General features: G+C 40.9%; 1 protein-coding gene across 1 annotated transcript in view; it reads right to left on the bottom strand.

The window, feature by feature from the left end:
* Positions 1-13109, bottom strand: part of SLIT3 (slit guidance ligand 3) — a 795269-nt gene that overhangs the window by 97029 nt on the left and 685131 nt on the right. The window contains exon 26 of the mRNA XM_006115755.4: positions 8139-8263. Coding sequence (XP_006115817.1) covers positions 8139-8263 — 125 coding nt within the window. The remainder of the gene's footprint in view (positions 1-8138; positions 8264-13109) is intronic.

The following is a 13109-nucleotide window of genomic DNA, read 5'->3' as shown; positions in this document are numbered from 1 at the left end:
ACTGTAAACCAGTAGAAAGAAGAGGTGGAACTGGACTGCCACATGAAAAATCCACATTCTGTACTAATGTACATACATCCAATTTTGGAACCCCTGGCATATTTCCAGAACAATAGCTACTTAAGAAGTAAATCAAAACCCTAGTTTCAATGAAAATAAATCTTAAATGGACCCTAAAATGTCCTATTATAGATGTTCCCAAATTTACAGCATTCAGACTACAGCAAAGAAGACAACAAGAGCTTAGTTAGGATTGGAGAAATATAATGCAAACAAATTAAAAAACAGAGGAAAATTTTCTTGTCTTTTTCCCTTAATGTACTAACCTTTAATAAGCAGTTTTAAAAACTTTTCAGGTAAGAATGTGATTTCCAAGAAGACAATGTCTACCCTGGAGGGTCATAAATCTTTTGGATTAAAATAAAAGGAGGCTTAAGAGGGCAGAGTTTGCCTAATTTGCTATAAATTGACAAATGGGATTTATTAACAAGGACAAGGAAGTCACTTTTTCCCTTAATGTACTGACCTTTAATAAGCAGTTTTAAAAACTTTTCAGGTAAGAATGTGATTTTCAGGAAGACAATGTCTTTTTTAAAGTGTGGCTTATTTCCTATAAAAAAGACGGAAGATCAGACAATGCCAAACAACATCATGAAAGACCACGTGTGGCATGAAGAATGGCCATAGGTATTGTTGGCAAAAGCTATCTCAAGGGAAAGGAAAACAAGTAATTAACTTCTGAGGCGAGGCAATGAGACTACAAATTCTGCTGAGGATCTCAGAGAAAGACAAAGGTTGTGTCTCCGATGGTGCAGTCAATGCTAGAGCAGCACAGGAAGAGCTGAACGGTAAAAGAAAAGGGCCAATTGTGAGAGACTTCAGTAATGAGGAGGACTGTTTGGTGTGAGTGATGGCTTCAGTTGGGTGGCTGGTGAGACTGAAGAAAGATTAACTGTTAGATACATGAAGCCTGACTAAGCAGAGACATAACAGTCTACAGATACCTGAAGGATGACGGCACCAAGGAGTCAGAGAAATTATGTAACATAATAAGATTGAGAATACAGGCAGTCCTCGGGTTACATGGATCTGACTTACATCGGATCCCTACTTACAAACGGGGTGAGGCAACTCCGCACTAGCTGCTTCCCCCCAGCAGACCAGGGAGACGCGGAGCGGCTTTTCTCAGCAGACACCTCAGCTTGAGAATAAAGGACTGAGGGAAGTGAGGTGTGGGAGAATAAAACTGAGCTCTGGAGAAATGTTTGGCTAGAGTTTCCCCTACAATACGTACCAGTTCCGACTTACATACAAATTCAACTTAAGAAAAAAACCTACAGTCCCTATCTTGTATGTAACCCGGGGACTGCCTGTACCTAGGGCTGAGAGGGTGACATTAAGAAAAGGAAATTGAATGTAACATTAAAATAAGCTGCTAAGAGTGAGATGTATTAGAGGGTGGAATGGAACAAGAAAAGGGTGGGTGTTTCATCTTTTTTGGACATTTAAAACTAGACTGACATGTAGATGTACAATGGCGAACGATCCTGCACTGGCTGGGGACTGGAGGAGTAGTCTTCTTTACCTCAGTTCTGGGTTAGGTTATATGGCCAGCCGAGGCTCTGATTTTCCTATTTAAAGTCACCTTTATTGTGGGGAAACATCACTGCTCATTTCTTTTTCCTTATGCAGCACTGAATGATCAGAGTCAATGCCTCAAGATGCTCCACATTTGCTTTCTCACTGCAAATGGAAATGTTTCCTTAGGTTTGGCTTAACAATCTTCATTAGGACACAGCTTAATACATCACTGTGCTTTTTACATGGCTCCTGGTGAGTCTGTGCCTGCATCTCCAACCTCAGCCAGCAACTGTGGGCTGTAATCCTTCCATAAGCCTTTCGCTTGTATACCACATGTGTATAAATCCTCACTTTCCCTACACTTATTGTAGCAGGGGAAAAGGATTCCTATACGAATCAACTAACAGATGCACAGTTACATCTTGGAGAGCATGAATAAATCCTCCAAGTATGAATACAATGCTACACTTTCCCCATTCATAGTCTTCCTGTCTTGGGGACATCAGATGAAAACATAACCCTGCCGGTGCCAATGGTCTTTGCCTATAAAATCCACAAACACACACAGGAACTCTTATTTTAGAAGGCAGGCTGTTACTCCTCTCTTATCTCTCAACCCTTCTGGCTCCTCACTTTATCTTACACAAAACAGGAAGCACTTCTCCCACATTCACTGATAATCATTCGAAGTACTGTGTGTTCACGAGAAAAACCTTATGATTTCCAAGGATGGCATCACAATGAAATGGATGAGAATCTAGTTCACTGAGACAGAATCTTCTAACAGCAATAATATTTTGCTGCACTGATTTTTTTCACACTAACCAAATTTGGCAAGAGACAAGCATTCCACTATCTTCCTCCAAATTGTTTTGCTGTTAATGGAAAGAGGCCCAGATAAGATAATATGTAAAGACTGAGATCCTCAAACTCTTCTTCATATGGTGAAGCATGCAGGAGATATTTAGAGTTCCTTCCAAATTTCTCCTCTGTCTGGAATTTAGACTGAGGGATTTTTCTTGCACTGATTGATGTATGAGGGATTTATGCAAAATATGTTAGTAGACCCAAAGAAATAAAAGCAAGGAGTTGTATTCTCAAACATGATAGTCTATGAAATCAGAAATGACACATGGTCTTGTACAGTTGACATGTACTATGAGCCAAATTCTACTCTCAGTTACGTCCATGCAAGTCTCACTGAGGTTATTATACCTGAGATTAGAGCTTGCCATGTTGTACACACTATTAACCATAGAGCAAAAAAAAAAAGCGGTCTTGAATTCTTAATACCACTTGACTTGAGATATAGTGTCTATTCTTATCTATTAAATCAAGTTCCTTATATAGAAAATGCTCTGTCCCAGGGCCCAAGAGACTTATTCAAGACTTTTCCAGTTCCATTCTCCCCATGAAGAATATCTGTTTTGGTGAACTGTAGATGAAAGTTTCAAGATAGATAGGTGTAAACACATTTAGGACTGTGTAAATCAGGGCTACTCAACACTCAGCCCATTCATTTGCAGCCCGTGGTGCAGTTTGTGTTTACACAGGGCTCAACACGCAGCCTGCGGTGGGGAGCCAAAACAAAAAAGTAGTTAATATAATGGTCTTCTGTTGATATGCATTTTAGTAGTTAAATTCCTGGACTGTCATTGCTCATTAAAAGTGCTGTCATATGGGTGGAAATTGGGTAAATATTGCATTTTATTAATATCAGCAGAACTGATTTAAATGGGGTCTGTGTGTTGTGTAGTCTTGCCTTAATCTTTGTATTCATGCCTGTCAGTCTGAAAGAAATTATTTGCATATATTTGCGTATATATTTGCATGTGTATACAACCACATTTAAGTTGCTGCCCTCGGCATATGCTGTGGATATCATAGTGGCCCCTGGGGCTTCCAAAGTTGAATAGTCCTGGAGTAAATTATGACTCTGATCTCAACAGGGAACAAGTACATGGGTGGAGCTGTGATGAACTTACATTAGCATCTTTAACTTAGGAGGTGTACCAGCTGCACCTGCTAAGTAATGCTCACTTTAAACTTCAGAGAGACTTGCAATAGCCTAGCACTGAGGTGATGAACTCATGGTTCAGCCACACTCATTCCATTTTATTCAAACTGCCAAAGCTCAAAGAGATGATGAAGGAGGAAGGGCAGTTATTTCATGAAATATTTTCATTGGCCTTATTCTCAAATCCAGCACAGCATGTATTTTAACTCTTTCTCTTTTATTCTGTTACTCTAATAATTTGGGAAGGAGAAAGAGTGATTATTGTTTTGCCTTCATGTGTTCCTGGCTAAGCTCACTATAGAGGGAAATGATTAAAAAGAACAAATAAAAGACCAACAAGTCATGCATGTCCAGTGACATCATTATCATATTCCTTGGGTTTTGTCAGCACACCTACTCTGGGAATGTAATATTTTGTCAATTACCTCCCAATTTGATTATTCTATTTAATTATAATTTGTCTGTGACCTGTGTCCTGTCTCTCATAGAGGTGGTGTAAACAATGTACCCAATAGACTATGTGAATTAAAATCATGCCATTATCTCTAAACATACAACTCCATACAGTGTGCACAACTGAGCATTCACATGTGGAGAAAAGCCAGAAAGAAAGACTTCAGAATCTGTTTTCCAGCGATCCAGTCTCAGACTGACTGATATCCTACAAGGGAAGGCACAGATATTTTTTAAAAGATGATATCTATGATGGGGAAGGGAGAAAGCAAGAGGTATGTTTAATATAAAAAACTAACATGCCATTTGTTCAATGGAAGTTGTTTGACATGAATGCCAATTAAATAGCTGCATGTTAGCTGGCAGTGAGGTCCTGAAGTTATCTCAGTAAATCCTGCTAGTGCCGATAGGTGGCACTCTTACACTATCCACCGGTTACACATCAATGCTCCTCAGAGGCAAGAATCCTGAAGGCAAGATTTCCTACCTGGTTTATCTATAACAAACACATTCAATACCCAACATGGGGTGAGAGCAGCAGCAGAGATAACCATCAGCACTTACTTTCCCCCATTTTAAAGCCGGCATATTTCGACCCTCATTAAACAGAACTGTCTGTCCCACAAGCCTGCTGGCGCAGATTCAGGGTGAACAATTCACGAGCTACTTCGCTTTTAAGCCCAGCCTAAGATATGCAGTGTTATACACAAGCGATATCACTAACGAATATTTACATGCACATTCCAGTGGGGGAAAAAAGACACTAAATGTACCATTCCTGTTGTAATTGTAGAAAGGGCCAGCTTTAAACATGGTTATGCAAAAAAGATTACAAGCCTATGGCTTCTCCTACCATACTATCTATAGCAACTGCAAGAAACACTTGAGACTATAAGTTGGTTGATGATTGGTCACCTGAACTAAATTTTTTGCTGAGTGTCTCACTGTACTTTTGAATGGCCACCATAAATATTGAAACCCCAGACCCCATTGGACCCCATTTCAGGGAACCCAGAGACACCGTATACACGTCAGCTTAACTGAATAAGGTTACAGGGAAAATAAGGGTGGTTGGTGTTCTTTTTCCTCTCGTGATGCACTCCTCCACACAGGATTTTCTCCAAATTTACATCAAACAAGGAAAAACAAATGCTGTGAGGGAAGATTTAGGGCAATTTATCAAGATCTGGGAAATAGCTTCCAGATGGACAGAGCTGTTTGGTGCTGGCTGGTGAGAAGGAAGCAAGGTATTGTTATTGAATTAGCATGAATCTCTGGTGGAGAACAGCTTGGTAGAAATAGAGTGCTCCCTTCATATGGTTTGCATTTGGACCTGTCAAATTTTACTTTTATTCAAAAAGCCATGGTAAAGATGCAGGGTTCTTTCTTACTTACTAAATTCTCCCCAATTCTCCCTGTACTAGCTACAAGTCTGTATTTTTAAGATGTCTGCTTTGCTTTACATGCCACACCTGGCTATGTTCACTCTTTGCTATGCCTGGATGAGAATTTGGTCCTTGCAAGTTAAAAAGTGATATTGTATGAGAGAGCAAGTTCACACAGTGCAAGTCACCTGAGAATCTGAGTCAGAGTGGGAGGGAGAGAAGAAAAGCTAAACTTTCTGTAAGCTATTTAAAACAAATCACCTCAAAAACTTATCAAAATGTTTCTAAATTGATCCACTCTGAGATGCAGTGTGCACTAGAGAAGCTTTGAGTGTAGCTGCAGTTTTTACTAACCCCAAAGCCTGCATCTATACACGGGCTGTTGCCAGCAAAAAATATGTAAAAAAAACTTCTAACCAACATGATATTAGTATAGATCAGGCCTGCCTCACACATAGCTACACCAAAACATGCATCCTTCTAGCATACAAATTATGAAAGCATAAATCTATATGTTCTCCAGTGAGTGACATTACCTCAGCAGTCTCCTAGTTCTGCTTTCAATAATTTAGGTTTTTGTTCCTGTTTTTTTTTCACCCCAAATTCAGAATGATCACCCTGACTCTCAGTGGCAAGACAAGACAGCCACATATTTCCCTAAATTACACTAACTAAACTATGGTCATAAACTATAGCTGACTGAATCCAACATCCAAAGGAAAACTCCAAAACTTTTTGTGTATGCAAAGAACAATGGACCTCTCCCAGATAAACTAGGCGATAATAAATGATACATAAAAATAGTAACTATAAGTTATATCCCCTTTTCACAATAAGATTCTCCTGCTTCAACATGTGGTCTTGGCTTTTCTATCCTGAATATGCCAGAGCCAACAAGTTAACATTAACCACCACCCATTCTGAGTTTGTTGTAGTCCATTCCTCTCAGAGTAGCGTACTTTTATAGTTGTGTGGAGAGTATAGACATCACATGCTCAGCCAGACCAGACCTAAATAGCAGTATAGACAGGGAGCCACTGTTAAGAGAAGTGGAGTAGAAGTGCTCTACATATCTCAAGCCAAGGGTGTGTACCATAAAGGTGTGCTTTCTATACACCTAACCAAGAGCCTCCCACATTTACACTGCTATTTACAGCAGTGTAGTGTCCACTGTCTCCCTACTACAGTGAAAGACTCTGGAAGCACAGAAAGGCTCTGGCTGGTGGAAAGAAACATTTCTATTCTGCCTCCCCGTTGCGGAGCCTTTCACTGCCAGGGGTAGCAATGCACGCCAAGGAACATGGGTGTAGCCTGCTTTTCATGGCAGTGTGTTCCCTACACATTGCTGCAAGTGTAGACAAGTACTTAGTGAGGCTCCAGTGAGATACCACTAAGGCAGTTTGTTGTGCAGAGACCTGTCCATTATGTAGCTCAAGGTCGCAAAATTCCAACTCAGTTTGGTACATAAAATTGTGAAACTCAGCAAAAGCTGGTGACAAATAGACTGGTAAAATCTGGATTGTTTATTGTGACAGGACATTCCATATGCTTTAGAAAAAATATGCTTATGATTGAATATTACATAACTGAAATGTGTTTTATGCAAAATACCTCGTGAGGTATCACAGAAAAAATTATAATCTGCTGAATATTATTATCCTATTTGTATGCATGTATCATTCCTGTATTTGAAATTAAAATTTGAAGTATAAACCTGGGTTACTGATGTAAACATGCTAAGTGAGGGCCATTAGTACTCAGATACTCAAATTCCAGTATTTAATGGAACTTAATGGCTCAGTACTCAGAATAATAATCTGTGAATAGTCTTTTTTTTCTGTAAAGCCGTGAGAAGGAGCTGTAAGGAGTCCTCTGAAGCATGTGACCATGTCATCTGCTATGGGAACCCATCCATGCATTTTATCCATGAAGAGCTGGGAGGTGCCAGTGCAAGTTTTTGTTACGGGGAAGGGCGGAAGGGTCAAGGAGTCTATGTATATCTCTCCTTTTCCCTGAGAAAGGGATGAACATGAGTTTACCTTGTAGTAAACTGTATACAGAATAAGATAGATTTATCTGGGTGATCAGGCCCTGACATGTATGAACATATGTGTATTTTCATTGTTTATATTTAAAACCCCTAATTGACCTTATACCTTATGTCTATCAAATAGGTGATTACCAAATAGGCACATCTCCACTTACTTATGCGGGGGGGAGGGGGGGGAGGACAACTTACTCCCACTTTTTCACAGATGTATATGGGCACACAAGATGCAAAACTGAAGAATTAGGACTATTATCCCAATTGGAAAGAAGAGGACAGATTACATAATGGTGAAGGCAACCCAGAGTTAGTGGCAGAGCCAGGATATAACTTAGATCTAACTTCTAGCCTTAGATTTCGCCCACCTCAATCCTGGCTGCTTCTAACATGGCTGTTTTGGTCCTAGAAAATGAAAATGAAATCAACTTGCCCTTTTACATTCTCAGCAGTATATAAAAAGTTTAAAGAACAGATACATACATTATATGGAGTAAACATCTGTAGCTGTGTGCAGTTGAAAGACACACAATCTTGAGCAAGGGATTTTTGAGCTTCCTTGTTAATACAACTGACCCCTTATGGTACAACACTAAGGAAGTCAGCAGAAATCTGAGAATATCATGTGACTTTTAATATAGTTCCATTATAGTCATACCTTGAAACCGAAGGGACAAGTACACCGATAGAACTCAACTGGATCGTTGTTGCATGTCCCGTTGTTCTTACATGGACTGGAAAGGCAAGGGTTACACTTGGACACAATGTTGACATCTACTGGTCCTGCAAAATTGAAAGGATAAAATTTAAGTGGAAAACATGGATTGCAAAATTTATTTTTAGTTCTTGCACAGGATACTTATCGGTACTGACACTGTGTTTTTTCTGCCCCTTGCAGTAACAATAGCATGTGCCACTAATGGTCTTTCATATGACAATGTTGAATCACAAGGCATTAATTCACATTTTAAATATTTCAAGTTTTGGACAAATCTAAACGCGATTGGGATGCTTGTCTAAATAGTCCAACACCTTGCATGCAAAAACCAATTGCAAATGTCATAAAGTTGGTTTACTATCAATATTTTTGAAAATTTCCATATCTATCAATGCTTGAAATTCTGCAAAAGCAGCCCCTGACTGCTAATATTTTGGCATTTCTAGTTTGTGTCTGAGACAACGAGAGAAAGTGCAGATTTGGCAGCAGCATCCAAAAATGGGTACAAGAAATTTGCACAAAGATTTGTGAAGCTCAAAAAAGGTTCAATTTACAGGTTCACATGACAGTTCAATGCTAATTCCTTCCTGTTTTTACTGTAGAAAAAACAACAAGCAAAATACAGATATATCTGGGAAATGATGCAGCTGCCCAGTGGAGGCTGTACAATGCAGAACATACATTTCAGGGATTGTTCAGGACTGGGAGGGTGTTGGGGCCACACTGCAGGTAGTAACCAAGGCTGGTGGGAAGCTACAATGGGAATGGAGTGTTGCTAGCAGGTTATTGGGGCCAAAGCTATTGGGCCCGGGATGTAGCTATGCATAGACACCCAGGCTGTGAGCTGCATGCTACAGGCTGTTTGTGAGTAGCCCTTGAGCATTGTGAGATGAGATGTATGTGTGGGACACAAATCTTCAATGGCTTGGATTTCACCCCAGAATGTGACAGAACATTGGGGGGGGGGGGGGGGGGGGGGGAGTCAGCATTACCCTGAACACAGCCCAGAATCGTCAAATTTGGAGATACAAGCTGAAAACCAGAATCAGATAAAAAATGTTTTATCTCACAATGAATACCAGCCTTTAGCTACTGCTGTAGACTTCTGTGACTCCCATGTCCTCTGCACAGTCATCTGCCTATATTGTTTGGCTTGCCTGCTCCTTGCAGAAGCCAACCGCAGTAATTAGATCCCGTTTGCAGAGGGAAGGTGTGAAAAGGTGTGAAAAGGGAGTATGGTTGTTGAGGGAGAAAAGCAAGTGATCGGGTAATGGAGGGTTTATTGCAAGGGGAAAGGATGCAGGCTAGTGTGAGGCAATGGGGTAACAATAAAGCTTCATGTGAGAACACTGCAAATATATGGATTTAATAATCAAAATAGTCCTGTCAGCCTTTTCTAAATATAATACTTTGTACACAAGAAGCACGACACTTGGACATGAGAGAGACAGTAAATTGTTTTCATTCTATTACTTTTGATCATGCACAATCCCTATTTTAACTCTCCTTAGGCACCAAGAAAGGTCTGTGAAAAAGTAAACAAAAATAGAAACACAAGAATACTTGAGAAAAAACCCAGAAATGCTAGATCCCACACACTCAGGCATCTACAGCAAAGAAAGCTTATGGCTTCCTGTGAACACACAGAATTACCCCAATTGAAAAACAAGTATTTATTTATTGGACCTGAACAGGTCATCTGCAGGACAAAGCACTCAAATTTTCAAGGATGCTCCTTTGGAGTTGTCACTGTTAGGGATGGGATAGTGGAATCATTGGTTATTCTTCACGGTTACACACAGCCCGCCCCCTCCTTCCACACTGGGGGGGGGGGGTGAGACAGCTCCCCAGGATATGCCGACTCCCCGCCTACACATACACTTTTAATCGGCTCCCCACATACACCCTATGTAAATGTGTAATTGCTGAAAATGTCAGTGGTTATAGGTTTACCTTAATAAACACATTTTAACATCCCTAGTTACTGTCTGCTGTTGCCACCTCAAGCATGGAGTGGATACTAAATCAATCAGTATTATAGATCTGTTAAGAAGTTAATAAAAATAGGTAAATTTCAAAATGTGGAAATAAAATTGTGACTTTTAGCCACTAACTTTCAAATATTAATGATTTCAATTGTTTTAAAATGTAAAAATGGTAAAAGGGGCTCATTTATTTTAATTGGGAAAGCTCTTTGTCTCCTTTATAAGAAAATATTTAAGTGCAAAGATTGCACAACATTTTAAACACCTTAGGACAACACAGGCATGTGAAACATGGGTGAGGTGCTCTGAAAAGGATTTCATGGAAAGAAGGTAAAATCTGTTGTTCATTTAATCCATATATGAGGTACGTCATATATGAGGTACGTCTGAGTGAAAAACATGCTTCATGTTTGAAATAATGACAGACCTTTCACTGAGGACCCCTTTTGGATAGTGCAAAATTAGCAGCCAGGTGAAAAAGCAATGAACAGGAAATAGGAATTATTTTTCTATTATTCATTGTATTAGCATTCCATAGGAAAATAGTAACAAACACCATTCTTGTGGCAGATCTACATAGGACAAATGTGTCACAACTAAAGCAAAGAAATAAGTGAGGAGGACAGAAGAAAACTGAGTTTGTGTATTTATGTTCTAGGAAACAGTCTAGGAATTTGGGTTAATATAAAAATCCATTCAAGGGATTGCTTCTGAACACGCTAGCTGAGATATTGACTGTCCAAATCATTATTATTACATAGCACCAGCAGGGAGCAACAGGCTTAACAGATATGTTCATTGACAACGACTCTATCACAGATATTCTCATGCCCTTACTCACTTAGGCTGTGTCCAGACTCAAGGGCTTTTTCGAAAAAAGTAGACTTTTTTCGAAAAAACTTCACTTGCGTCTAAACTACAGCCGCGTTCTTTCGAAATTAAATTGAAAGAACGCAGCTTTTCTTTCGACGGTGGTAAACCTAATTTCACGAGGAAGAACACCTTTTTTCGAAATTGCTCTTTCGAAAAAAGGTGTTCTTGAATAAAACAGGGCGTTTTCAAAAGAGAGCATCCAGACTGCCTCGGTGCTTTCTTTCGAAAAAGCGGCTTGCTTTTTCGAAAGTACTGGTTGCAGTCTAGACGCTCTTTTTCGAAAGAGGCTTTTTCGAAAGATACTTTCGAAAGATACTTTCGAAAGTCTCTTTTGAAAGAGGCTTGCAGTCTAGATGTAGCCTTACAGTGCAAGTAGTGTCACTGAAATCAATGAACTGTTAGTAAAGACTGGTGCTCTTTAGTTTGAGAACCTGGCCCTACACAAAATGTACCCAGGAAAAGGGCCCACAAGGAAAGGAATACGCCCAAAAGACTTTTTTCCCTTTTCTAACTTTGTCTGTTTTACATTTAATCCATTTCTGTCCTACCTTATTTCCACTTCTTTCCTATTTGCCGTAAGCTCTAGTTAAGTACAACAGCCTGCCTAACTTTAGCGGAAGAGATTAATCTCAGTGGCTGTAGTTATGCCTGGGGGCTTTTTCTCCTTTATGTGCTACTTTTCTGTTGCTTCTACGAAAAGTGAATGAGAGTAGCTCTTGGGGCGAAGGAGATTGCTCAGGAGGCAAGGACACTAGCATGGATTACACCATATAAAAAACCCTTTAAGTCCTATTCTGTCACATCTTTTTTCTATCTATCAGTTTGTCCATACACATGTGCATGCACACACACACACACACATGCCCACACAGAGTCCATCTAGTCCTATGGCACTGATCAAAGCCAATCAATGAAAGAGCTAATCAGAACTCCTAGCACTTAAAGCAGCCTATTACTTTGTCCTTAAGGGCTTGGTTTATAACCCATGTAGCAAAAATGTTCTCAGTCTTGTGCAGTCCTTCCAATGGTGCAGACGAGGACAATTAAAAAAACACAGAGCTGAGTCTGCAAGTCCGGCCCTGTTTGTACTGTTCAGAGGCAAGGCGAGCAGAGTTGGCTTTTAGTCCAAATGTTGGGTTAAACCACAAAGCTGACAAAATACGTGTTAATTTAGAAAGTCCTGTGTGTCGTTCTTCAGCCGCGTCATGCTGTGGCTGACAGAGAGACGGCAATAATGAGGGGAAGGTAGTGGGCTAGACTGGTGAGATTGTTTAATTGATTGTGGAGCCCGCTGACTTCACTGGACCTCTGCTCAGGTGAACCTGAAGGGGAAAGTTCATCCACAAGCAATTGGAGGGCTGGAGTATAATTAGGGATGATAGATTGCTCTTGCTAAGCTGCAAACTCTTGTATGTTTGTTTTGAGTGAGGAGGAAAGAAGGCCGGGAGAGGAATCTGAAAACTTTCCTCATCCTAAGCCAGCTGCTCTATTTGTCCACAGGCTGCCCTAGGCATCAAGGTCTAGAGGCTTGTGGTGTCCAGGCACCATGAACAGTCCTGAGCCAGGGCCTAGCTTCAGCAAAGTTTGGGGCTAGGTGTCGTCACCAACCCCACCTGCTGCCCGTGTGCTTCCCCAGCCCCCCACCCCACTCCATGTGATTTAAAACGTCTTGGGATGCCCCTGACGCCACCACCGGCAGCAGTGTGAGGCTAGAGCAGCTTCTGTCTCTTTGCTCTGCACAGCCACCGGCACATCCCTGTGGCCTCCAGGGTGTATATGTCTCTCAGGATGCTGTACCCACTTCACGCGCACCTGCAGCACAGGGAAGCTGCAGGGATGGTGCCTGTGGGCAACAGTGAGCAGAGACCCCTGGTCCCCCCACCTGGGAGCCATTGCCAGAGAGGAGTGCCTGAGGAAAGAACTGTACTCCAGCACTCTCTCCTAGAGCTTGCACCCCCTCTCCCGCCCCCACACTCTCTTCAGTCCCCACATTCCCTCCCAGAGCCTGCACCCCTCAACTCTGCTGCACACCAATCCCCTGACCCAGCCCAGA

The sequence above is a fragment of the Pelodiscus sinensis genome, chromosome 17, assembly GCF_049634645.1.
Source record: "Pelodiscus sinensis isolate JC-2024 chromosome 17, ASM4963464v1, whole genome shotgun sequence".
Classification (NCBI taxonomy): Eukaryota; Metazoa; Chordata; order Testudines; family Trionychidae; genus Pelodiscus; species Pelodiscus sinensis.
The sequence above is the reverse complement of the archived record's forward strand: the minus strand, read 5'-3'. Positions and strand labels throughout refer to the sequence as shown.